General features: G+C 45.0%; 1 protein-coding gene across 2 annotated transcripts in view; it reads left to right on the forward strand.

Moving 5' to 3' along the window:
* LOC119387900 (GON-4-like protein) overlaps nt 1-23,208 on the forward strand; it is a 43,160-nt gene that overhangs the window by 10,387 nt on the left and 9,565 nt on the right. Inside the window, exons 8-19 of one of the 2 annotated variants that reach the window (XM_037655465.2) lie at nt 1,666-1,765; nt 2,429-2,585; nt 2,782-2,868; nt 4,594-4,774; nt 5,957-6,089; nt 8,862-9,033; nt 11,484-11,597; nt 12,094-12,462; nt 14,449-14,727; nt 15,950-16,087; nt 19,129-19,281; nt 22,673-22,854. In XM_037655465.2, coding sequence (XP_037511393.1) covers nt 1,666-1,765; nt 2,429-2,585; nt 2,782-2,868; nt 4,594-4,774; nt 5,957-6,089; nt 8,862-9,033; nt 11,484-11,597; nt 12,094-12,462; nt 14,449-14,727; nt 15,950-16,087; nt 19,129-19,281; nt 22,673-22,854 — 2,065 coding nt within the window. The remainder of the gene's footprint in view (nt 1-1,665; nt 1,766-2,428; nt 2,586-2,781; nt 2,869-4,593; nt 4,775-5,956; nt 6,090-8,861; nt 9,034-11,483; nt 11,598-12,093; nt 12,463-14,448; nt 14,728-15,949; nt 16,088-19,128; nt 19,282-22,672; nt 22,855-23,208) is intronic. The other variant, XM_037655466.2, reaches the window with a different exon arrangement.

Here is a 23,208-nt window from a genome sequence, read left to right on the forward strand (position 1 = left end):
GCTTGTAAAATCTGACTGCATGCTTAGTTAAAGGGCTTTTAGCTAAACTCTATTTTGACATGTAATACTTCTCTTTCTGGTTAGTCTTCCTACATTACCAAAACAGCACTAGTAATACGACTCTTTCTGAGAATGGACAGTAAGTGTATTAATCAGTTAACTAATATTTAGCAGCATGACATTTCGGAGTCATTCTGGATTTTTTATTTAGTGTTTGGTTGTTTGTTTATGGTGTGCCCTAAACAAATCTGGCCTTAAGTAGAACTCGGACTCGTCTCATGAGGTTAACTACACACTATGAACTTAATAAGGCCTTAATAGTAGGGATGGGCAAATATTCGGGCGTTTTGAATATTCGAACGAATATTACAGTATTCGAATTCACTTCAATACGAGTTTAGATTATTCGAAATTTCGAAGTATTCGAAATGAACGAATATATGTATACATTTGACCGCATATAACCCCCTGTAAAGGTGGTTTCACTGCAGCGTCTAGTTGCTGTGCCGTGAAACAACCCATCTAGGGGAAATCTGCACTGCCGCGAAGCCACACTTCAAGGTTAAATGTACATATTTTTTAAAGTTTAAAAGCATGTTATATGGGCCTACGTGCGCTAAGTATAGTAATTTTTAAATTGTAACGTATTGCACCACTTATAACTTGCACCCTACTGCTATTCAAATCTTCATACTATTCAAGGCTGCTTCCACTTCATTTCAAACCAAAAAAAAGTGACATTCACTCATACCTAGTTCCAATCCTAAAAATATTGTGCAATGGTCATGACAAAAATGCTCATTTTTCTTAATAATGTGTGGTAAATACTATTCGAACTATTCGATTTAAAATTATTCGACCAAATCACTATTTACTTCGGATTCGCTTCGAAACTCAAATTCACTATTCACCCATCCCTACTTAATAGGTTAAAAAAATTGACACTCCACCAGCCTGAGGCACAGTCACCCCACAAGGCTTCAGCCGAGCATCAATCGGTGTGTAAATGCAATGTGTTTAATTGCAAGAAGTGCGACTGTATCAGGCATAAGTACAAAATTCTTAAAACATCGCTGCATCTCTTGCAATCTCACCCCTGAAAATGGGAGTCAAAAGGAGTCCGAAATGCGGCGTTTTTAGATAAACATTTTTGGTTTTGAGTTTATCTTAGTTGTCACAACCAGGCAGATAGATTTCTTCCATATGTTTACCTTTGAATAACATTTGCTTTACGTTTTGCTTTAGTGATTCTTCTATGTTACGTATGCATGTTTTGTGCCAAATATTTTTAAACAAAATACAGTTAAACCTCGATATGAGAAAGCTGGTAAAGTTGGCAAATTGCTTTCTTATATTTCAACATTTCATGCATAGTGCAGTCACCAATGAATTTGTTTTTTACGTGTAAGGAGCCACCGAAAATGTTTTAATACTAGGGCAGTATGGACAAAACTTGTATCGATAACTTGAAAACATATTGAGCAGGTTAGTGCATTGTGTTGTCGTCTCCCTTACGTCTCTGTTTGTGGGCGCTCAGTATGTTTTCAAGTTCCGTTTACCAACACGTCCAAAAAATGGCAATTGTATCGCTAACATCCAAAAATCTATTTTGTTTGCACTGAGAGCCTTGTCAAGCATTGTCTATGGCCATGATTTTGTTTTCAGAGAAAGAAGTGAGTGACTTGATGACTGAGCTCATGCAAGCAGCCACTCGAGAGCTCCTGGACAATGAGGAAGAAGAAGATGCGCTGTTGGTTTCAGTAAAGTAAGTGCTTGTACTTTTGCCAAACAGATGCATACAGATGCATACAAGCTGGTTGCTTGCATTCGGTATTGCGTCACTGCTTTGCAACTCATGAAGAGTTGAGCTTGGAACACCTCTGACCGCCCCCTCTGCATAGCTCAAGGCACGTGTGAAGCAGCAGTAGTTTTGCAGCACAGCACCACGATAAACAGTACTATTCACTATGTACGAATCATGTTCTACGTTTTCCTCCTTTGACGTGTTCGCCCGAAGGAAAACACCCTTGGCACAAAGATGATGTGTTGACATGATCGGCCTTGCCGGAAATGACATGTTCCTAAAAAGGGTTTCTAACTTGTGCCCGTACGGATGCACAGTGACAAGGACAGTGCTGTGAGATTGTCTCACCATCCAGCGTCATGTACTAGTAGTGCATTTTTCGGCTCTGTGACCTCTACCAGAGACGACATCTCCCCTTCCTAGCTGCATGTTTCAATCACCAGTCATAGCAACTGGTGGTACTGTGTATACAATGTACAGTAGTCTTTCAAGGATTTAATCTCGGATAATGCAAAGTTATATCGTAATTCAAACGAAGCTGCAATTATTCTTGGCTTCACATTGTATGTTCTTTGGTTCACTTTAATTCACTTCTTCTGCGCTCTCTTTTTTATACTAATGCAGGCCATCTCCGTCCAAAACTGCCACTGCCACCGCGGCTGGCCTGGCAGACCAGTCGGAGGCTGACATATTTCAGGAAGCGACTGAGAGCGTGCACGACGAGATTCTCGCCCAACCCACGCCTCGACAGATACAGCAGTTAGAAGAACAGATGAGGATGGTAATATATGCACGCACGGTTCATTGCTGTGTGGCAGCACTCCAGAGTGCTGTAGCAAACTGTCAGTGACATTTTTGTGACTTGGTTCACCTCTTCTTGGTTCGAGGCTTCAGTGATTCAGTGATTGTGCTGTAATACTTTTGATAATGCTTGCGTGTGATCTGATTGACCATTTCTGACACGCTTTACATTGCAGCATGTGCAGCTTTTGGCTCAGATGTGCTTGCTGTGCAGCAACAATGAACACCTTGCAAGCAATTTCGAAATGGCCCGGAAACTTTTGGTGAGTGTTACACGGTGCAGAAGAACAGCCTGTTCTGCTACACTTGTTTGAGTGCCAATTGTTTGAGCGTAATTGGAGTGCCAATAAATGACATAAAAATGGAATCAGCATCTTATTCTTTTAGCAAGAAAAAAAACCTAACATGTCTTCGATTCTGGCAATAAGGAAGAGACGAAACTCGCAAACTTTATCGTTAGAGAATCAAACATTGTTTACCTGGAGTTCTTCATCATCGCTTTTAGGCAGCACTTTGTCGCTATGAAAAACATGTCTTCCTCCGTAAGTCAACAGTGTATTTCATGTCCTGCATTTGTCAATAGACTCCTGAACAATCGCAAATGGGATGGCAGCTAACACACAACTAGCCAGTGCGCTAGTCAATCCTGCGATTCGTGCAAGTCCCTGGAACACTACAGTGTGATGCTGCTAGCTAATAACTAAAAATAACTTCTTGTTTCTGTGTGCATTCATAACCAGACTGAAAGCTGCATATTGTAATCATGTGCTATGTTAGGCTTCTTTGGTGAAACAGAAGGGGTAGGCTTGGGGCTGGTAATTGAAGAGGGTTGAGAATTTGTTCTGAATGTACTATCCCTGACCTTTTCCTGGCTTTGAATTGTCAACCCTCTCCAACGGCTCTTCCTAAGAGTACCACTCTTTAAAGGTTCCCTGCAATACTTTTTCAGCATGGTCAGAAAAAGCTGCCGATCGGTAGTCGAGGCTCCCGAGAACATGCGAGCCAAACATTATGGCGCAGCACATGGCTTGGGATTTACAATAAATTCTCAAAGTCAGCTAAAAAGCGCTTCCTCTTCTCTCGACAAAACTGATGCTTACGGTGTGACTGCCATTGGCCACACCATTGGCTGATTTGAACATGGCGCGCTCGGTAGTTACTGCGGCCGCCGCGGGAGGCCGTCACTTGCCCGCCTGCGCAATCACACTGAAAGTACACCGCATGTACGAAAAAAAGGAAAAAAGAAAAAGTGCTCGAGGTGACGAGGCGCGCGTGACGTACCTTCTTCCTCCGTGCCGCCCCTCCCTGCTTAGCTTCCAGCGCTTTCGTGGGGAGAGAAGAGAGAAAGCAATTACAGCGTGCGACAAATCTTTGTAACTCCACTCATACTGGACGGATTCTAAAATTTTTTGTGGTGGTCGATTCGTGAGGAAATAAGCTCCTTAAGTGAAGCCATTCCATGGCTACTTGGAAAAGTGTTGCAGGGCCCCTTTAAAGGTAAAGCTGACATTCACCCAACTGTAATGTGATGCTACCAAGAAAAGCCCATGCAAGTTACGAAGAAATTAGAACGTGGGGTTTAATACCCGAAATCAACACAGCACAGAATGAATAAGACGCTGTACTGTGGGGTTCCAGAATTACTTTTAACCACTTGGGGTTCTTTGATGTGGCCCTAATTATGAGTACACAATAATTTTGCATCCTACTGCAATCAGAACGCACCCACTGTGGCTAAGCTATCTTTTCTTGGAACCTGTGCGGATTTCTTTTGTGGACTCGGTCTCCATTTGGAGGTGTCAGTTTTCGGTTTCATGAACTTAGGTACTTCCACATTGTGCATTTTTGCGCATATAATGAGGAGGTGGCCTAGAAAACAGAATGCTATGCTGCCACCAAGTGCAGGGGTGTGATTCAGTAGATGCTATCATGGCTCACAAGGTTCACTGTTGAGCAGCCCTTGCGATCTGGATTCATTTTAATTGCAGAAAGAGCTGGGACACTTTGCGGCACGGCCACTGCAGCCACCTGGGAAGATATCACTGTTTAACACGTGCAATCTTCCGCAAGCCATCCGGATGTTGGACAGCTTGTCCCAACGTCCCCCAGGAACGACACCAGCCAAGGCAACATCACGCTCAGCTGGTAAAAAAAAAATGAAGGGCCAAGGTCAGTTGCTGGGATTTTGCACGCAGTTATTTTTACTGGCTTAGCCATTCCTTCGCCTATGCATGTGTCCTAGGGATTTCACTTTTGTGACAGGTAAATGCATCTCTGTACACCTGTCTTTCTGTGTCATTTATCGTAGACCTTTGCGATCAAGCTGTAGACCTCTCAAGGTTTGCGTTGTGTGTTTTGAAATGGGCCTGTGTTTCAGAGTGCTCATCTTTGTCACAATTACCCATTATATTTTGCAATACGTCTGATCTGGATCATTTTTGGCCATTACCGAAGCTAGTTCACAACAACGGCTAATACAGAATTGCTGGTGTTGTATCTGCTAAACCGGATTTGCACTGAAAGATACATTTCAGTAAAGTAGTAGTATGTACTGTGAATCTCTTTGCACATCAGCTCTGTCTTGAATGTTTTGCACGTCTGCATTCGCTTTTACTCTGCTAATGTCACCAGGAATAGTTTTTGCAAAATGCTGTAAATTTTGTTAGTGTTCTCGTAATCTAGGGATGGGCGAATATTCGGGCGTTTCGAATATTTGAACGAATATTACAGTATTCGAATTCGCTTCGATACGAATTTAGATTATTCGGAATTTCGAAGTATTCGAAATGAACGAATGTATGCATACATTTGACCGCACGTAACCCCTGTAAAGGTGGTTTCACTGCAGCGTCTGGTTGCTGTGCCGTGAAACAACCCATCCAGGGGAAATCTGCACTGCCGCGAAGCCACACTTCAAGGTTAAATGTACATATTTTTTTAAGTTTAAAGGCGTGTTATATGGGCTTATATGCACTAAGTATAGTAATTTTTCAATTGTAACGTATTGCACCACTTATAACTTGCACCCTACTGCTATTGAAATCTTGATACTATTCAAGGCTGCTACCACTTCATTTCAAACCAAAAAAAGTGACATTCACTCATACCTAGTTCCAATCCTTAAAAATATTGTGCAAGGGTCATGACAATGCTTGATTTTTCTTAATAATATGCGGTAAATACTATTCGAACTATTCGATTCGAAATTATTCGACCAAATCACTATTCGCTTCGAACCTCAAATTCACTATTCGCCCATCCCTATCGTAATCCTTAATATAAAATACAAGATTTGTGAACAGCTTGAAGAAACTATAAGTTTTTTTTTTCTCTCCCGCTCTCTGTGCATAGTACCGAGCCACGCACGAGACATACTGCTTGACAGCCCCGTGTTCATCTATCCGGACCTGCTGCCCATAAGTCGAATGTACAGTCAACTGCACGACCCTTTCAAGAAGGTCATCTTTTTCCCATCGGAGGACCAGTTGCGTAATGTTCTCTCATACGATCTTATGCACAGTAGCCTGCACCTCATTAGAGCACCTTGGAAATTCGCGCTTTTTATCGTACGAGGACGGACTGAGTACACACAAACTCTGAGAGCAACTGCGCTCTGCGTTTGTGTGTACTCAGTCCGTCCTCGTAGGATAAAAAGCGCGAATTTCCAAGATGCAACACCAACTAGCCCCTGTAGCTGCTCTTATTTCATTAGAGCACAGTGATTGAATAGTACTGTTGAACCTGGACATATCGAATCGAGGACTGCGAAACAGTTTCATATGCATCGATAATTCGATATGAGAGCTATAGGCCCCACATAGCACACTTAACTGCACAATAATTATTAATTAGTTCTTTTTGCTATTAGTAAGCTTGATTGCATTACACAACTGTGTTGCATTGAAGCTTACTAAAGCAAATTTGTCATTATGGAGAGCAAATAACACCCTTGCTGCTTTAGCCATCCATATTTTGAGACACACACCACCTTGTCCATTTTTCCTTCATGGCATGTAATTCCTATCAAATTCATAACTTGACAATATATCTGTGAAAACAGGGCTGTTTTGTCAGTATGAGTTCTATTTGCAATTACAGAAGAAGTGGTTGCAGTACTGCTAGGACACGCACACTTTAAAGGGCATAGTGCAGCACAGTGATACATAATATTGAAAGTGGCAGTGAACATTCTATTTATGTAAGCATTGTACAGTGCTGTACTTTAGCGTGGGATTTCCGAGCGTATGTTACAGACAGTAACTTGATATTCCCTGCTTCGACTGCCTTTGCCATTCACCCAGCAGTGGTTAGTTGTTTTGAGAGATTATGATGACACGGCACGTGCGAATGTACAGCTCCTCACACGTGGTGCTTGAAGACTATTTATGGGGATGTTCAGATGGTGAAATTCAACATGCCAATCAAATACAGTGCTGAATAGTGGTGCGGTATTTCAGATTGAATGTTTATACTTAAATTGCTTCTCCAAAGGAACGTGGTTATTACAGTCAACTGCCGATTTTTCGGACGCCCGATTTTCCGGACATGCTCGAAAATTCGGACGCTTTCGCGGCACCGTCACCAGCCCCATAGACTTCAATGTATTAGAACGTCCGAAATTTCGGACGCTGAAGCTATTCCGCGTCCGATTTTTCGGACTTTCTGCCCAAATTGCAGGTCCGAAAGGCATTATTTGAAGCCCCCACCTCTGCCGCGTCTATTATCTCGTAGGTTCGAACCAGCGCTTTCGCGAGTCGATCTGTTTGAGACAGTAGCAGAGTCCGAAAGTCAGCTTTGCCGCAATGCCGAAGCGTTATGGGGTGAAGCAGACCAGAAATTCAAAGGGCCGCTATCGCGGCGCCGTGCGGCGATGTTACGGATAAGCAGCGGAAATGCACGGAGGCGTGATGGCGGCAGCTGGCAAACGCGCCAGGACGGCTTAATCACTTACAACCCTTACGATAAGCATCTCCAGTTAACTGCTCGGTAGTGCACGTGGCATAGCGCAGTTGCGTACGTACTGCACGCATTTAATAGGCGAGAACCCAAATGCGCCGCGCCGCCATTCCTGCTGCCTCTTTGTGCGAGACCGCTAAGTACGCCGCACAGACGCGTTGCCTTCGCGGACGAAACCAGCTCGCCATTGCCGCGCCTGTGTGCGGTCAGAAGCTAAGTGCGCATCACGAACCCTTTCATGATAAATGCGTGCATACGATACAGAAACAGTAAAATGACGGCGTAAGCTTAGTTGGCGATGTACTGCACACAACTAGAAACGATCAGCTTGACACGGCAGCAAATGCTGCGTATCGGCGGCGATTTGGCGGTGTGTGCGCATCGTTTACATGCGCACACGCACGACGGCGTAAGCTTAGTTGGCGATGTGCTGCACACAACTAGAAACGATCGGCTTGACACGGCAGCAAATGCTGCGTATCGGCGGCGATTCGGCGATGTGTGTGCGCATCGTTTACATGCGCACACGCATCGGAGAAAGCCGGACGAGTCGTCCGCTCTTCGGCCACAGTCTTTGTGTTCCGCATCATCGTTCACAAACGCTTCATGCGAGATAGCCGTAATCTATTTCACGCTTTGCTGTTATCAGCGGCGCTCATCACGAGATGCAAAAGTGGCGGTTGGCACGTACGTAAATAAGCGGGGTTCGCGGCAAGTACCGAATGTATTTGCGAGAGCCTGGGCGCGCACCAGAATGCCTGATAATTGTACTGGGAGGCATTAAAGCTGTTTCGGACGTGGCTGGGGCGATTTGACCGCTTCAGCTCAATAAAAAAGCATGAATTCGATTTTTCGGACTGCCCGATTTTTCGGACGATTTCGCGGTCCCTAGGGAGTCCGAAAAATCGGCAGTTGACTGTACTCTACTGCACACCGAGGGCAAAAGAATTACAGAGAGGCTGGAATGGTGCAAACAGATAAGGGTAACCACCAGTACAGCCAGAGGTCTTTAGTGTGTACAGAGCTTACAGAGCAAAAAACCTTAGCACGCTTTGTACAAAAAAAAAAAATCAAAGCTACCTGCACAATTGTGAAAGGTTTACCATTTGTAGTTAGTAGTAGTTAACGAAAACCATCTTAAATTCTGTGTCGAAATGGACCAGCCGCAAGGTTTTACAGCACACATACTAGTTCCACGTATGGCATAGCTCAAAAGTTTCCGCATGCAAATTGAGAGCGACTGCAGGTCTTGTTTCCATTGCGAGATGTGATCCTAGTGTCTGTTTTCTTTTCCCCGCAGCCTGCTAGCCTTGGGACTGGAGCAGTTTGTGCCTCCTCGATTCAGCTCCTTTTCAGTCGCCTACCTGCGTCTCATCCGAACATTCCTCCTCCCCGTTAAAACCGAAGTCCAGATCAAGGTGCACGTGAAGAACATCATTTACAAAAAGCTAGGCGATGAGAATCCCATCAAGGTGCGCTGATGCTTTCTGCTTTCTTGCTTTTTTCGTAGCCTTGAAGGTACTAGTACGCAAAAGGAAAACATTAATTCTAGTTAGAGTGATAGTGTGCTATTTGTCTGGAACTTCGTCAGTGTTCTTTCTGTGCCTGTACACGACTTCTCTCTGTAGAAAACTATACCCAAACTGCCACCGCCACTCCTCAATTTGAATTACCTGCACCCGAATGGGTGAGTTGATGTAATCCCCGGGTGATACCCCACACCCCTCTCTGCGACGCTTTTTAAATTGGCCAGTACTGACACCACTCTAGAGTTACCATTGTCCAAAATAGATGGCACCACTATAATCTTTTGTCTTTATTTTGTCACAAGAGTTCATGCTGTGAATGACAATTTCATTATTAGGGAAGCCCTGCCTCTCAATCTAGTGTTTCTTTAGTGCCCTCCTTGTATTCTCAATATACAATTACTGTTTAGTTTCAGTTCAGTAATAAAAACTCAGACTGAAAACTTTAAGTTCTCCATTTGCTCGAAAACAAATATTCATACCCTGTTCTGTGAAATTAAGGACAGCACTTGGCATAGCATTCATTATATGTTGAGTTTTCTGTGCAAATGTCATGTGTGCAAAGCTTGGTAAGACTTAGGGCCACATTACTCATAATATTTGTCTACCATCTTTTTTTTTTCTTTTCTAGCAACAACCAGAAAATTTCTTTTTCGAAATACAGTAGAACCTCGTTGATACGTTCCCGCTTAGTACGATTTCCCGGCTTCTACGCTCGAAATCGCGAAAATTAAAAATAACCCAATACAGCTGTGTGTAATACGTTCCCGTAAAATACGATTATTCGGCAGCAACGTTCAGCACCGCGGAAAACTGCGGTCGTATGATACGTTTTGTACTCAGAAACTATCATTCAGGTGTGCAAAAAGGGCCCTCTCGTGTACTTGTGAAGCGCGAAGTGGCAGACAGCCGCCGCGCGGCGACGGCAGCTTCTCCGCAGTGCCTTTCCCCCCCTCCGCGCTCTCTCTGCTTTGCACAATTGTCCGCTCCGCGTCTCTTCCGAATTGCTCGATCGCCGCTCTCTGTCGACCACACACCGACCCGAAGGCAGGCGGCGACGCTGGTCGTCAAAATCTTCAAATGGCTTGCCGCGGAAACGCACATGCCGCCGCCGCATCGCCACCGCTGCACAACACGCCGCGACCCGTAACCATAGCAACGCCGCCATTGTGCCCAGTGATGATGGCCGATAATTTCCCCCACACTTTTCTCCCGGAGCGCATTCGTTTTTGGGTTGCTGCGCCCGGCGCAATTCCAGTCGGCGTATTTCTCTGGCTGGGCAATTCTGCCTACCAGCGGGTCGTCAGAAGCTGCCAGAAAAGAATTGTTCTGGAAGATATCTGGAAAGTTTCTGGTTATGAGACGCCACACGAGACGATGCGCGCTCGTCGCCATCTTTTTGAGGACTCGACAGATCAAAGTGCGGGTGCTTGAAGACTTCACCTTTGGTTGCCATTACGCCGGGCGTTATTTTTTAAAGCCCTTCCGCCGTGCGAGATGGTGCGATTACGAGTGGCGGCGAACATAGCACATGTCTGAAGTTGAGACAGAACGCAAACTGATCAGCGCGAGTATGCGACGTAGTATGCGATTGCCGCGAACAGCTGTCGCTTTCGGGGACGCTTTTCACTTTCGCGAGATTTCGCATATCGTGTTGTACCACTGCGTTGTACCACTTACGTGCACTGCGAAGAGTTGAACTTGTTAAGTCTTTAGCGGGGCGGATTTTTCTTCACGGACGGGGCAAGTCACGCGTGATCTTGCGAACGTACGTTATCGTATCCCAAATGCGTACACTCGAGAATATCACTTCTGCTCTTCGGCAAACCTAGCCTCATATTTCCAAGCGGCAATGCAGAAAGAACCGACGCTCATGCGGCGCAAAGTTTCGTCTGCTGACACGGCGGTAGCGTTTCTTTACGTTTACGCTGGTTGTCACAGAGTTCGATTTTGCAATATTCGGGTTGTCTTGGCATTTCAATACACGTGACCACGAGGTTATTTTCGGTCAGGACCGGAACTAGCTGGCTGACCTCTGGCTGCCAGCAAGATGCCAGGAGTTCGAAAATCTAAGAGCCCCTCTATGTTTTTTGAGAAATAAATGTTTTTTGCCCTTGCACCTCAATATGGCCTTGTCAGCCTCAATTTTTACTGGATTCGGATCGTACGTTATCCCGGATCATACGTTTATTTTCCGCGTTTTTTTCGGAAACGTATGAACGTGGTTCTACTGTACTTGTTTTTCATTGCCATGTTGCTTTTTTCTTGTTTTACTTTGGTGTCCATGTTGTGCCATCTCTTTGTTTCTTTTCTTTTTTTTTATTCTGTTCTCTACGTTGCAACGAGATTATCTTTTTTTTTTTTTTTTTTCTTGTTTCTTCCCAACCCAAATGTAGTACTGGCACATACACAAGGTTGCCCCACCATTAGTGTGGGAGCCACACCCGATAGAGCTACGAAGCATCGTGCCTCCAAGCAGGCGGCCATTGGAGATTCTGCCTATGTGGATGGTTAGTTTTCTTCTTTCCATGTTCCTTGGTTCTAAAATGGAACTCTTTGATCCTAGCAGTATTTTGTGGAAACATCATGTGTTGTACAGCACTGTCGCCATCTTGGGCTGTTAATGGCACATTTTTCTAGGTGTAACAGCCACGTGCACTGTAGTACATTTTATCCATATGCATGAGCATGGTTGCATGGATGTGTTCAACACTTCACGACAACATTAATGTGGCGTCACTGCACACGAGACTGAGGAATTGTTAATCTAAAAGCCCGAGATGGCAGTGCTTATGAATCTACCATATATGTACAAAAAATGCCTGAAACAAAAGAGCGAAATTTTGAATGAGCAAGTTAAACTTTTCTTGCACAAAATCTCAGAATGTGGTTTGTTCAGCATGTTCCCGCTTGACTCTTGACTGCTGTCCCATTTGGGGATGTGTAAGAGAAGGCTACTGCTGTGCTGCTGTAGTGTTGATGGCAATCTCACCTGTCTCATTGCAGCAAGTGCAACTTTCTGTACGTCCCACACGGCGGGTGATGGCTCCACTCTCGGGGACGTCCGCGCCGCCGCCCCCTATCCGGCCAGCCAGCAGCACACCTCCCACTGCAGCTGCTGTGGTCTGTTCTTCAAGCAGCCTCCTGGCCATCGGAGGCACCGTCGTGGTGTCTCCAGCGACTGCCACTGGACCGGCGACGCTCACCGTTGTCTCTCCAACGACGCCTCGACACACAGTGGTGTCGCCCCTCAAGCAGATCTCGCCCATCCTGAAGAAATACAGCCAGTATGGACGAAAGATCCTCCTCAAGACGCCAGTCAAAAAGCGACTGAGTTATGACAAAGAGCCTGCATCATCAGCTTCCACCACTCCGGTAAGCACCCATTGTTGTCCAGGCTTGCTGGCCTGGTTCCGTGCTGGTTTGGTCAAAGATAGTTCATTCACATCACTCTTTCAACAGTACAACAGAACACCGGCAAACAGTGCCAACTTTTTGTGCAGTTCATACAGAAGTAGAGTGGATTTCACCAGCACAGCTTTATAACAGCATTGGCCTGTGTGGTTGATGGTAAATGGAACCACCTGCAAGTACAGTCGAACACGGATATATCGAACCCACATATATCAAACTTTCAGCTATATTGAACTCGCAAATTATCCCCTTGAAGATCCTTTGTAAAAGTATAGAAATTCACGTGTTCATATCGAACGGTATTTTTATCCGCCATCGGATATATCGAACGCCAGGCAAGCTGGAAGGTGCGCTTCGGCACTCGCTGCGCACCACGACCTTCGCTATCTTCGCGGCACCGCGCCTCCACCGACACCCGAAACGTTCGAAAAACGTGAGGGCGAGAGGTCTTGGACTGTACTCCTGTTGGTCGCGTTCTCCAACTTGCGCAACGGCTTTTTTTTTTTTTTTTTTTTCTTTTTTTTTCTCTGCTCTCTCTTTCTCATGCTTTCTCCACGTTACCATCGGCTAGGAGAGCAGGAACGAAGGAGCCGGCGGCCTCCTCCATGCGCCTTTTCTTCTTTTAGAGCAGGAACGAAGGACCCGGCGGCCTCCTCTTTTCGCCTTTTTTTTTATATCTTTTTTTCTCTCTCTCTCTTTTCTGTTTTGTAAGTTTTGATCAGCCAACCACAGCCCGCGCCTTTTGTATTTGCTCACTCTGCCAACCACAGCTCGCGCCTTTCGTACATCGCTGCTGCCCTTGCAGGTAGCCCGGGTAGCCATCGCTGCCATCGCGACTGATCGCGAGCGCTTTGTTGGTAGAGTTCACTTCTATGAGTTGTCACATACCACCGCATTCCTCTTTTGCGTGCATGCTGTGCAAAGGCGCTGCGGACTGCTTGAATTCTCAACTTCTTGTGTAGCAATGGCCAGCGTCAAGAAGCGCAAGAACACAGTGGCCAACTATTTCAGGAAGACAGGCTTCGTGACTGCGGAACTTGTGGAAACCGGTGAAGACGGCGACGAAGAGCGCATAGACGATGCGTTTCGCAAGTTGTCGTGTCTCTTCCCGGCTGCCATTCCACCCGAAATATCTGCAGACGATTTCGTGGAAGCGGACTGCAATGTTCAGGCTGTTGCGAGCCTCGCTGACGAGGACATTGTAGCTGCGGTCGCAGGGACCCAGGATGCCCAGGCCAACAGCTCAAGTGACGAGGAAGATCGTCCGGACGAGGTGGCGGCTACACGTGCGTACTCCGCCGCTGAAGTAGCGGCAGCGTTCGGCTTGATTTGCCGTTGTTGCGGCGACATGGAGGGAACCAGGCTGTCGCACCTGGACAGCCTCGATAAGATCGAGGCCAGCGTCTTCAACTTCATTTCGAAGACGAAGAAGCAGGCCAAGATAAGCGATTTTTTTCATGCAAATAAAACATTCTGTTGCATCGTGTGTGCAGAATTAGTTGTCATTCTTGAATGTGCCGATTGTAGGTGATCATCCGCCACTAGTAAGGTCTCGGGGCCTGTATTTTTTTATATCGAATTTTTCATATAGCGAACTAATTGGCGATCCCCTTCGAGTTTGATATATCCGTGTTTGACTGTATTTCCAATTAAAACTTGGCCAGTACATGGCTCAGACACCGAAATAGTGATGTTTCTTTGTTATTTTGTTTCGTTACTTGTCACAACAGCAGTCTGCATATTGACGATATTGGTAAGCTGCAAGTTTATGTTTTGTGCCACACACTGGAACGATGTTGTAGGGCCCCTTTAAAAACATGGAACTCAGTTACGTTGAAGACTCGTGACTTTACAGGTCACTTTCAGGAGAATGTGGGGGCCATCCAGAACGTTTGAATTGCGTGGTTTCAACGCAGTCAGATCCTTGTTGTTTCTACTGGCTGGCAGGTGCAAAACAGCAGTGCCTTGCCCGAAAGGACGTCGTCAGCTGACGCAGTCTCTCAGCCCACTGACACATCGGGGCGAGTTCCACGCAAAGAGACATTGCCAGCAGCTACTTCGGAGGAAGCTGAGGACAACGAAGGAGACCTGGCTGCATTGATGGCAGCCAGCAGCACGATCCTCCGCCGCAAGCAGGCCCTGAGTCGCAAGCGTTCGCGGCAGCAGAAGGATGCAGAGGCCACCTTGCCACTGCTTGTACCTGGCCTTGTAGACTCTGATCCTTTGGTGGGTGGTTAGCAAGAATGGGTGCACAGGAAAGCATGATCTTTCTGGATACTGTGGCTTTTCTTTTTTAAAGGGGCCCTCCAACATTTCTTTAGGTATGTTTGACCGTGCTGGAGTTAGGTGTTTAGTGTTATGTGACAACAGGCAAAAAAAGAAAGCCCCAATTCATTCGCAATACCATAGGCATTTGCTAAAATGAGGAACTTCAATAGGGACAAGCAAGAAGTTGCTTCAAGCTCCAATTTTGGAGACCTTTGTGCATTCCTCTCACCGACTGATCTGAACTTGGCAGCCTGTGTCAAGTGCTCATCATGTACGCATAGAAGCGTGCATGCCAAGGTTCTCTAGAATGTTCCTGAAGTTGACAGATATGCAGGAAATTGGCTAGAAGTGCAATGGTTATTAGCACCTCTTGTAACAGTCATAATCACATAATGCGTCCTGTCATTTGCAGATCATAAGACAAAAAATTTGGTGGTCTCACTGTGCAAAAGGTGAACTTAAGTTTCTCAAGGACAGTGATCCTGCAGTTTGTGTTGCATCAAGACGGGATGATCTTGTGTCATTTCAACACTGTCTAAGAACTGGGGGACGTGAGGTCCATCATAACAAAGACCAAGCAAAAACACTCGGTTCTCAGTACTCACTGTTATCTCATTGGGGCTCAGCATACTTCAAGGACCTCTCCCCTTTACTAAAACCAGCATTTCACAGTAGATACTAACGCATTCTACCTTGTACAACTGCAAAAAAGGCAAAAATTTATACTATAACTAAAAATTACATAGGACAATCATACATTGGTGACAGTTATATTGCATCTCTATACTGTAGCACACTAATGTTTACTAACTCATTTTGGTTCAGTTCAGCTTGCTCAAAGCATTTTTGTGCTTGCATAGCTCATTTGTCAGTACATATACGTGTAAAGCTTTAAAAAAAAGCATAAAATACCTAAATTTTCATTAATTTAAATATTTAAGTGTTCTGTAGCATTCTGATTGCTGTCTGCTTTTAAAATCCAGATTAAAAAGCAGAACATGTTTTCTTGTTGTTCGAGTTTCTGATTCGTTAATAATAAACAAAGACTTTCTACAGGATGGGCTAATGATAAACCTGCACATTTGAAGAATATTCTGAATACATTTACATTGAGTCTTACTGGTATCACGTCCACTTCTGCTTTCCTTCAGTTGTGTTGTTTCTCTTTTGCATCCCTCAGAAGGACGAGCGGGAAAACCAGTTCACGCAGCAATACCTGAATCGAGTACAAGAGGCTCTCAAGGATGACGAAGCTCGTCACCAGAAGTTCATTGACCTTATGAAGACTGCCCACTGTGACCAGGTCAATCCTGTTGAGGTAAGATGGCCTAGTCTGTTTACACTTCTTTTAACAGCGGAGCTGTTTAAGCTTTTCGTTTCGCGTGTCAAGAAAACTAAGCTGCGCCTAGCGCGTGCTCTCTTCTTCCTCTTCTTCATCAGGATTGAGTATAAATAAAGACAGTTTGCTCTTGGCGACATACATTCGAGAAATGAGGATAGTACATTTTTCTGTATCGCCTAGTAATTTGGTGGATAATAAGGCCTGTGGCCAGCAATACATTGAGATTAACAAGATGAATGTGCAAAGTAGGCGTTTCTTCAATGTGTGTGCCTCCTTAATAAAACAAAAGAGAAGTGCAGAACAGAATGGAAAAGAAAGAAACAGAGAAAGAAATAGACAGAAACAGAGAGAGAGAGGACGTTGCTAATTAAGATCGTGGTAATTAAGATCATGCTAATTAATAATTTGCTAATTAGAACATTCTAATTAAAGGGCCCCTCACCAGGCCACATAGCAAATTTTAGTTAGACGCTGGCAGTTGTTGTCTGCCGAATGAAGAGCAGTATGCCGCAAGAATTTTTCAAATCGGTTCATTACGAGCTGAGAAAAACAATAATTTGTAGCGGCGCGAAACCATGATGCGAGGAGGCGAGTTTCAAACCCTTGCCACTCGCCCCGTGTAGCCTTAGCAAGCCAAATCCCTTCCCTGCCCTCTTCACTTGACACACACGCATGAACACGTCATGCACATACATGCATGGTCACGTGCGCATGACGTGCCCGAGCCAGCCCGAGCTTTTCTAGGTGGCATTGCCCGAGCACGCGAGCGGCGTTGCACGGCCGCTACCTTTTTTTTTTTATGTAGCGGCCGTGGGCGCTTTGTCGGCGTTCTCTGTGGTGTACTGACTGTTTCTGCGGGACGGGCATGAAAGTTGAGACATTTGTACGGGCACGAGAGTGGCGGTATTATAAGCCAGTGCCGCATTAACGTTTACTTGGACGCGGTAGAATAAATGAGCATAATGAGTGCTCGAACGCGCCAGAACATTACTTTCGTTTCCAGGGCTGGCGTCTGCTCGATGCGCTAACCGCGGGGACACGAACGCATGGGAAAGGGAGGCACATTAGCGCCACATCTGGCTGCAATTCACGAAAAAAAAATGAAAAAGACGCACACATTCCCTTTGTGTGTCTCATTATTTCTCTCAAGCTTTATTAATCTATTCAAGCAACAAATTACACAAACTACACATGTCGTGTCAAATAATTATTGCATTGTCACGTGCTACTGTTGGCGACGTCAGAGCACAGTCGTCTACGTAGAGGAGCGACGTCACAGCACTACCACCTACGTAGGTCCATTTTCTCATGTACATCATCCCCTCATTCTCTAAAGCGCGCGCCCGCGAGAGGAAGGGCAAGCAGCGTTCACCTTGAAATTTGACCCATTTCCGCGGCGCGTAGCGTTGCAAATTTTGGCAGACGTGATCGTGAACGCCCAGTGTATGCATTGCGCGTGTTAGCTCAAAATTGTCAAACCTGGTGAGGGGCCCTTTAAGACTGCTAATTGGCACCATGCTAATTAAGACCTTGCTAATAATCTAAGTCAACCACTATAACAAGCTGTCCACATTTTCTTTCCACCTTATTTTGCTCTGCAGCAGTGTATTTGTGTAACAGTGCAAAAATAGACACGGGAGAACTGACGGAAGACGAGCACGAAGACATGAATCCTTCTGCACGCTTGTTATCTTAGTCTGTGCTGATAACGTAGGCAGACATTGCGGGCATCAGCAAGCCGTTTGTTGTGCTATCTGATGAAGATGTTGTGTTTTTGTAGAACACAGGCACTCCTAGCCGTAATGCCTCCCATGGCTAGTACTTACTGTGCGCCTGTTTTAAAGGTGCACAAGCTGTGTTATCAACAAGCCACAGCACATAAAAGCAGCTCTTGCTGTTCCTTGCATTTCTTTGGCACTTAGTTTTGCACTGTCGCATGAAATCAGTGCATCACAAACAAATACTCGAGCCTTTGCACGTTGATTTTTTCATGAATTCGGGGCTAATGCCTGCTGTTATGCTAGAAGTTCTTTGATGGTTGAGGTGTTTGCAGTCTTGCGTACCCACGTGCCATAATCTTTGTAGCCATTTTGGAGTTCTAGTCTTACGATGTTTTGGAGGCAAATTCAAGCTAAAGAGATTCATTTTTCCCTATTCCCTGTTACAGTAGGCATATGGCATTGCCTTGTTAGATGGAAGTACAGTATGTCAGACCACAACGTCGTAGGCCTCAGTGGGCATGTCTTAAGCAAACAACCTGAAACTTGTGCAGTTATAATTTGTAACCAAAATTATGTGACCACAAAGACCCCCCCCCCCCCTCCAACTTTTCTGTGATTACAGAGTGGTAGTGTATTTCATTCAGATGTTTTCCTTAACATCTCTTCTCGCAATGAAAAGTCGCTATTGCCCATGCTAATAGAAACTGATGCTGCCATTCATTTTCTGTGATGATCATTGGAAATAAAACAGCACAGCAAGAATCTGCAATAGTGGCACCCTAATACCGTAAAATCCTGAGCAAGTACCCCCCTCCCTTTTCCGTGAGGTTTGAAAAATGAGCCAATGACCGAGCAAGCGCCCCCCCTCCCCTCCCGCCATTTTCACTGTTTCAGTCACTGTTTTTATTTGCCCGACGAGGGCAAATAACGACAGTGAATGCGTGCGTATTCAATAAAGCATTTCATGGAAAGCAAACGCGACTCTTCCGCCGTCATCTTAAATTTTGATCCGTGACCTAGCAAGGGCCCCCCTCCAAATGTTGTCGGATTACCTTTCACCGCAGGTGGGGCACTTGCTCGGGATTTTACGGTAATGCAGTTCATTTCGCAAGGCAGTTGGCAACTCGTTTATTTCTTCTTTTTTTTTTCAGTCAATGTATACGTCAACCGTTAACGTACGTGTTGATATTAATGATTAACATAATTATCTAAAGCGAATAGTTCTTGATAGTAGCTACGCAAGTTCCCAGCTTTTATGTAACTATGCTTTTTCTCTTGAAACCTTTCTTTTAACAGCTTTACAAGAACATCGAAGAACTTCTCCATGACCATCAGGACTTGGTGGATGATTTTGTGGGCTTTCTACTGCCAGAGCAAGCCCTGCAGTGCGGCAAGCTATTGCAGTACCTCAACTTCAGAAAGATACACCTCTTTCTTCGAAAACTAGAGGTACTGTGCAAAGATTTTTATTGAAGCCTGCCTTTCAAGTATCAGTAACGTGCGCCACTAAGTAATTAGGTTTAGCAGTCTTTGAAAAGGCTAACATCCTGCGTATGAATCAGTCACAATTAGGAATAAACCCGAAGCGAGCGCATCCCCACAGCAGTTGCTCCATAACCTGAGTTTACCTGGAAAGTATCAAACAGCACAGCAAGGCTGGATTGCATACATTCCACTTAACAGCCGTTTTGTTTACTGAGAAAGACATGTTGGGTTGCTGCACCCAAATACAAAACTAACCAAATTAGAGGCCATTCCGTCTGAGCCACATATCTTAGGAAATGATTTTCGTTCATGTTCAAGATTCTACATACAGTTTGAATTAACTAGGCATGTGCGAATATACATGCACTTTGAATATTTGAACGAATGTTACAGTATTCGAATTCACTTTGACACGAATTTAAATTATTTGTAACTCCGAAGTATTCGAAATGAACGAATAAGTGTATAATAGACCGCATGTAACCCCCCTGTACAGGTGGTTTCACTGCAGCTTAGGAAAGCTATGCTGTGAAAACACCTATCCAGGAAAAATCTACACTGTCGCGAAGCCCAACTTCAAGGTTAAATGAACATATTACCCTCACAGAATGATTAATAATTTTCTAAGTTTAAAAGATTGTGATACGGGCTTACATGCTCTAAGTATGTATAGTAAGTTTTACAATGTAACATATTTTACCGGTTATCGCTTGCATCCAATTGAAATTCAAATCCTGCTACTATTCAGAGTTGCTTCCACTTCACTTCAAACCAAAAAGAATGAAATTTGCACATGCCTTGTTCCAATTTTTTAAAAAATATTGTGCAGGTTAGTTGGGTCATGACAAATATGGTCATTTTTCTTTATAAAATGTGATATATACTATTCGAACCATTCTGTTTGAAATTATTTGACCAAATCACTATTCGCTTCGAACCTAAAATTTACTATTCACACATCCATAGAATTAACGAGAGCTTGGTGCCATTAACTAATATATATGCTTGCTAGGGCCAAAGGACAAGTTATATCAAATTTTTCTGAATTCACGTGGTTTGACTTCATTGGCCACAATAATTTATAGAGCAGGATTGGGACGATATTGCCTTTTCCTTTTATTCTGGCCTCAACCAGTCTTTAGGTGAAGGAGCTTCCTTTTGTATGTCAGCAATCTTGTAACCATACATTGAAAATAAATTAAGAAACAGCCGCAAGAATGGCAACCACTCGTGGCAAAAGTGTTCATGCAGCAACAAGAACGAAATGTCTATAACATGATGCCACCACAGTGCATCATAGGCTCCTCTTTTATAGCTACGTACTGGGCATGCATTATATCCCCTTCAACGGTGGTGTGTGCATTTGTATCCATCAACTGTAGAGGCTTGGCACACACGTGTTACTTCAACCTGCTCGAAACACGATGTGTACGTGTGTACGTGCTTCCTGAGTGGACAGCTAGCACTTGTTTAACTTCATTGTTCCGCGTATTGCTGCCAAAGACACTGCCATGCTCTACGAGTCATTCGATGTGCTGCTTTCCGGAAGGCATGCCAAAATTATAATTTTTGTTTTATTTGGAATCGATATAAGCAATAACAAGTTGCCCATGTATTTCAAGCTCGAGAGTTGATTATTTTTATACAAAAAGAGAACATGGCTCACTTCAGGATAGGTACATTAGGATTAATTACTGAAAGATGCACAACTAAACATATTACCACCTTCTCTTTCTTGGGGTAGCATTTCAATTGCCTTGGAATAAAGTTGTGCAAATTTGACATATTTACAGACAGTCCATCATGATTCGCACCTAAAGGAGATACAGCATAGACCGCTTATAACGTAAGTCGCCGGAGTCACGAATATCCGCATTATAAGCGGTACAGCACTATAACGAAAACAACCTTCTTCAAAGGCTGCACTTGCGCAAAACGTGTTGAGCGTGTAGCCTCGCTTGTCCAATAATCGACAAATGCGATTCGGGGCGCTTACAACCACTTAAATTTCCTAATGTCCAAAAATTAACCGCCAAAGATCCGCATTGCCAACGAAATGAACACGGGGAAAGAAAAGCAAACAAAACAAAGCGCCATTGCGGAAATTCGCCGACTACGTTTCAGGCCACCTTGAGGTATGCGCATTACATAGAAACTATGTTGAATCGCGACCGAAATTTCGTGTGCTGAACGGTACCGATTGTTGGATTTCACGGGCGCGCACCCGATGTCCAAGACATTACAATCTAATTGGGAACCACCATTCGAGAGTTGCATGTGCCAACCATGCCCTCGTTTTCATTAACGATATGATTCCCTTCCCTTCAAGTGCAGCCATCGCAAGGAGTTTCGTTGATTCCGCACCAAACCGCAACGTTTATCGCCCGTGACCGCTACCGAAAAGCAACCAGCGCTGATTAGGCCTAGCCTCAGCATGTTGTCGTGAGAAGTTTGTCCAAGACAACATGAAGATCGGACGTCGAAAAGATCGCACTCAAGCACTAACCCAAGAACAGCGCGCGTGATACGAAGTTTGTGTTCGCGGCCGGGAGATCAACGGCGACAAAAGCCCGCCAAGCTCGTAAGTCCGCGCACTGGCAGAAAAGGTGAAAGCTCGCGTCATGAAGCCGTAAAACTTTTCAATTTGCGGACGAGGTAACAAACGAGATATCTGTAGCAAGCGTGATAACGACGACGCTTTTCCCGACAGGAAACTTTTAAAGCGCGCTTGATGAGGATGTGATCGCATGTTCCACACGGAGCGCGCGGCCGGCAAGTGGCCGGAGCCTTGCCAGCACCGGTGCAAAGGCTGCTCCGTCGCCTAGGCAACCACCATCCTTCCCCACTCGTCGAGCCCACACAGCGCTGCCGCGGTCTTTTTCTTCTTCCTCCCTTCGCCCCTCGTTCGTTGACTGCGCGTGCCCTCGCCCTTCATAACAACCTCGTCACTCCCTCCCCAGCGGCGTACCTCCTTTGAGAACCGCACTCGCTACCGCGTTTGTCAGAAATATTTTCCTGCAACCGCATTATAAACGGTATTTCATCTTGGGGGACTGCACAATAAGCGGTATGCGTAGACATGGGGTTCTATGAAAGGGTAAACGGGAATCGCAAAAGACCGCATTGTAAGCGGTCCTGCACTATATGCAGTTACGTTATAAGTGGTCTGCACTGTACACAAGATAATAATAAGTACATGTGAGACAGATGCACAGTTCATCTCGTCTTTTCATACATGTTCACGGTTCGCATATTCGGCATGGTGGACTTTCTGAGCAAGCACTTGAAGACAGTGCTCACTCCGAACCTGCCACTAGCAGATGTATTGTAGCGCCTTTCCACTCGTTCCTGGTAGGTTCACTTGGGCCAGCAACCCCAGCAACTGCAGCGACTGCTGCGCTCCTTGCACCAGCTGCAACGCCAGTCTGAGTTGACAGCCGAAGCCGTCTTTTCTGTACTTCAACCGCTACTTCGTGGGCAGAGCCACCTCATGGACGAACTTCAGCAGCTACTACCAAGTCAGGGTGTCCCCGACAGGTGAGCAGTGGTATTCAACGGGACTGTGAAATCAGCATAATACACCAGTCCTGTTGTTTTTAACAATAAATGTAATTTGTAAAACCCTTGCGCATTGGCAAGAGCTTAGAGGGGGCTGTGCTTGTATGCAGTATTAAAAATGAGTGCATAAGTTCAACTGCTAAATTCTTAAAGGAGCACTGACACAAAATTTCGAAGGCGAGATAATGAGTGAAATAGATGTATGTGGAGCCGTACACAACGTCTACGAAATATCAAGGGCCAATATAGCCTAGAACATATTTAAAATCAATTTTAAAGTGCATGCCGCGCGACTGAGCGAGATGCGAGCGCTTCGCGACGCCAACATCAACG

The sequence above is a fragment of the Rhipicephalus sanguineus genome, chromosome 3 (genome assembly GCF_013339695.2).
Source record: "Rhipicephalus sanguineus isolate Rsan-2018 chromosome 3, BIME_Rsan_1.4, whole genome shotgun sequence".
NCBI lineage: Eukaryota > Metazoa > Arthropoda > Arachnida > Ixodida > Ixodidae > Rhipicephalus > Rhipicephalus sanguineus.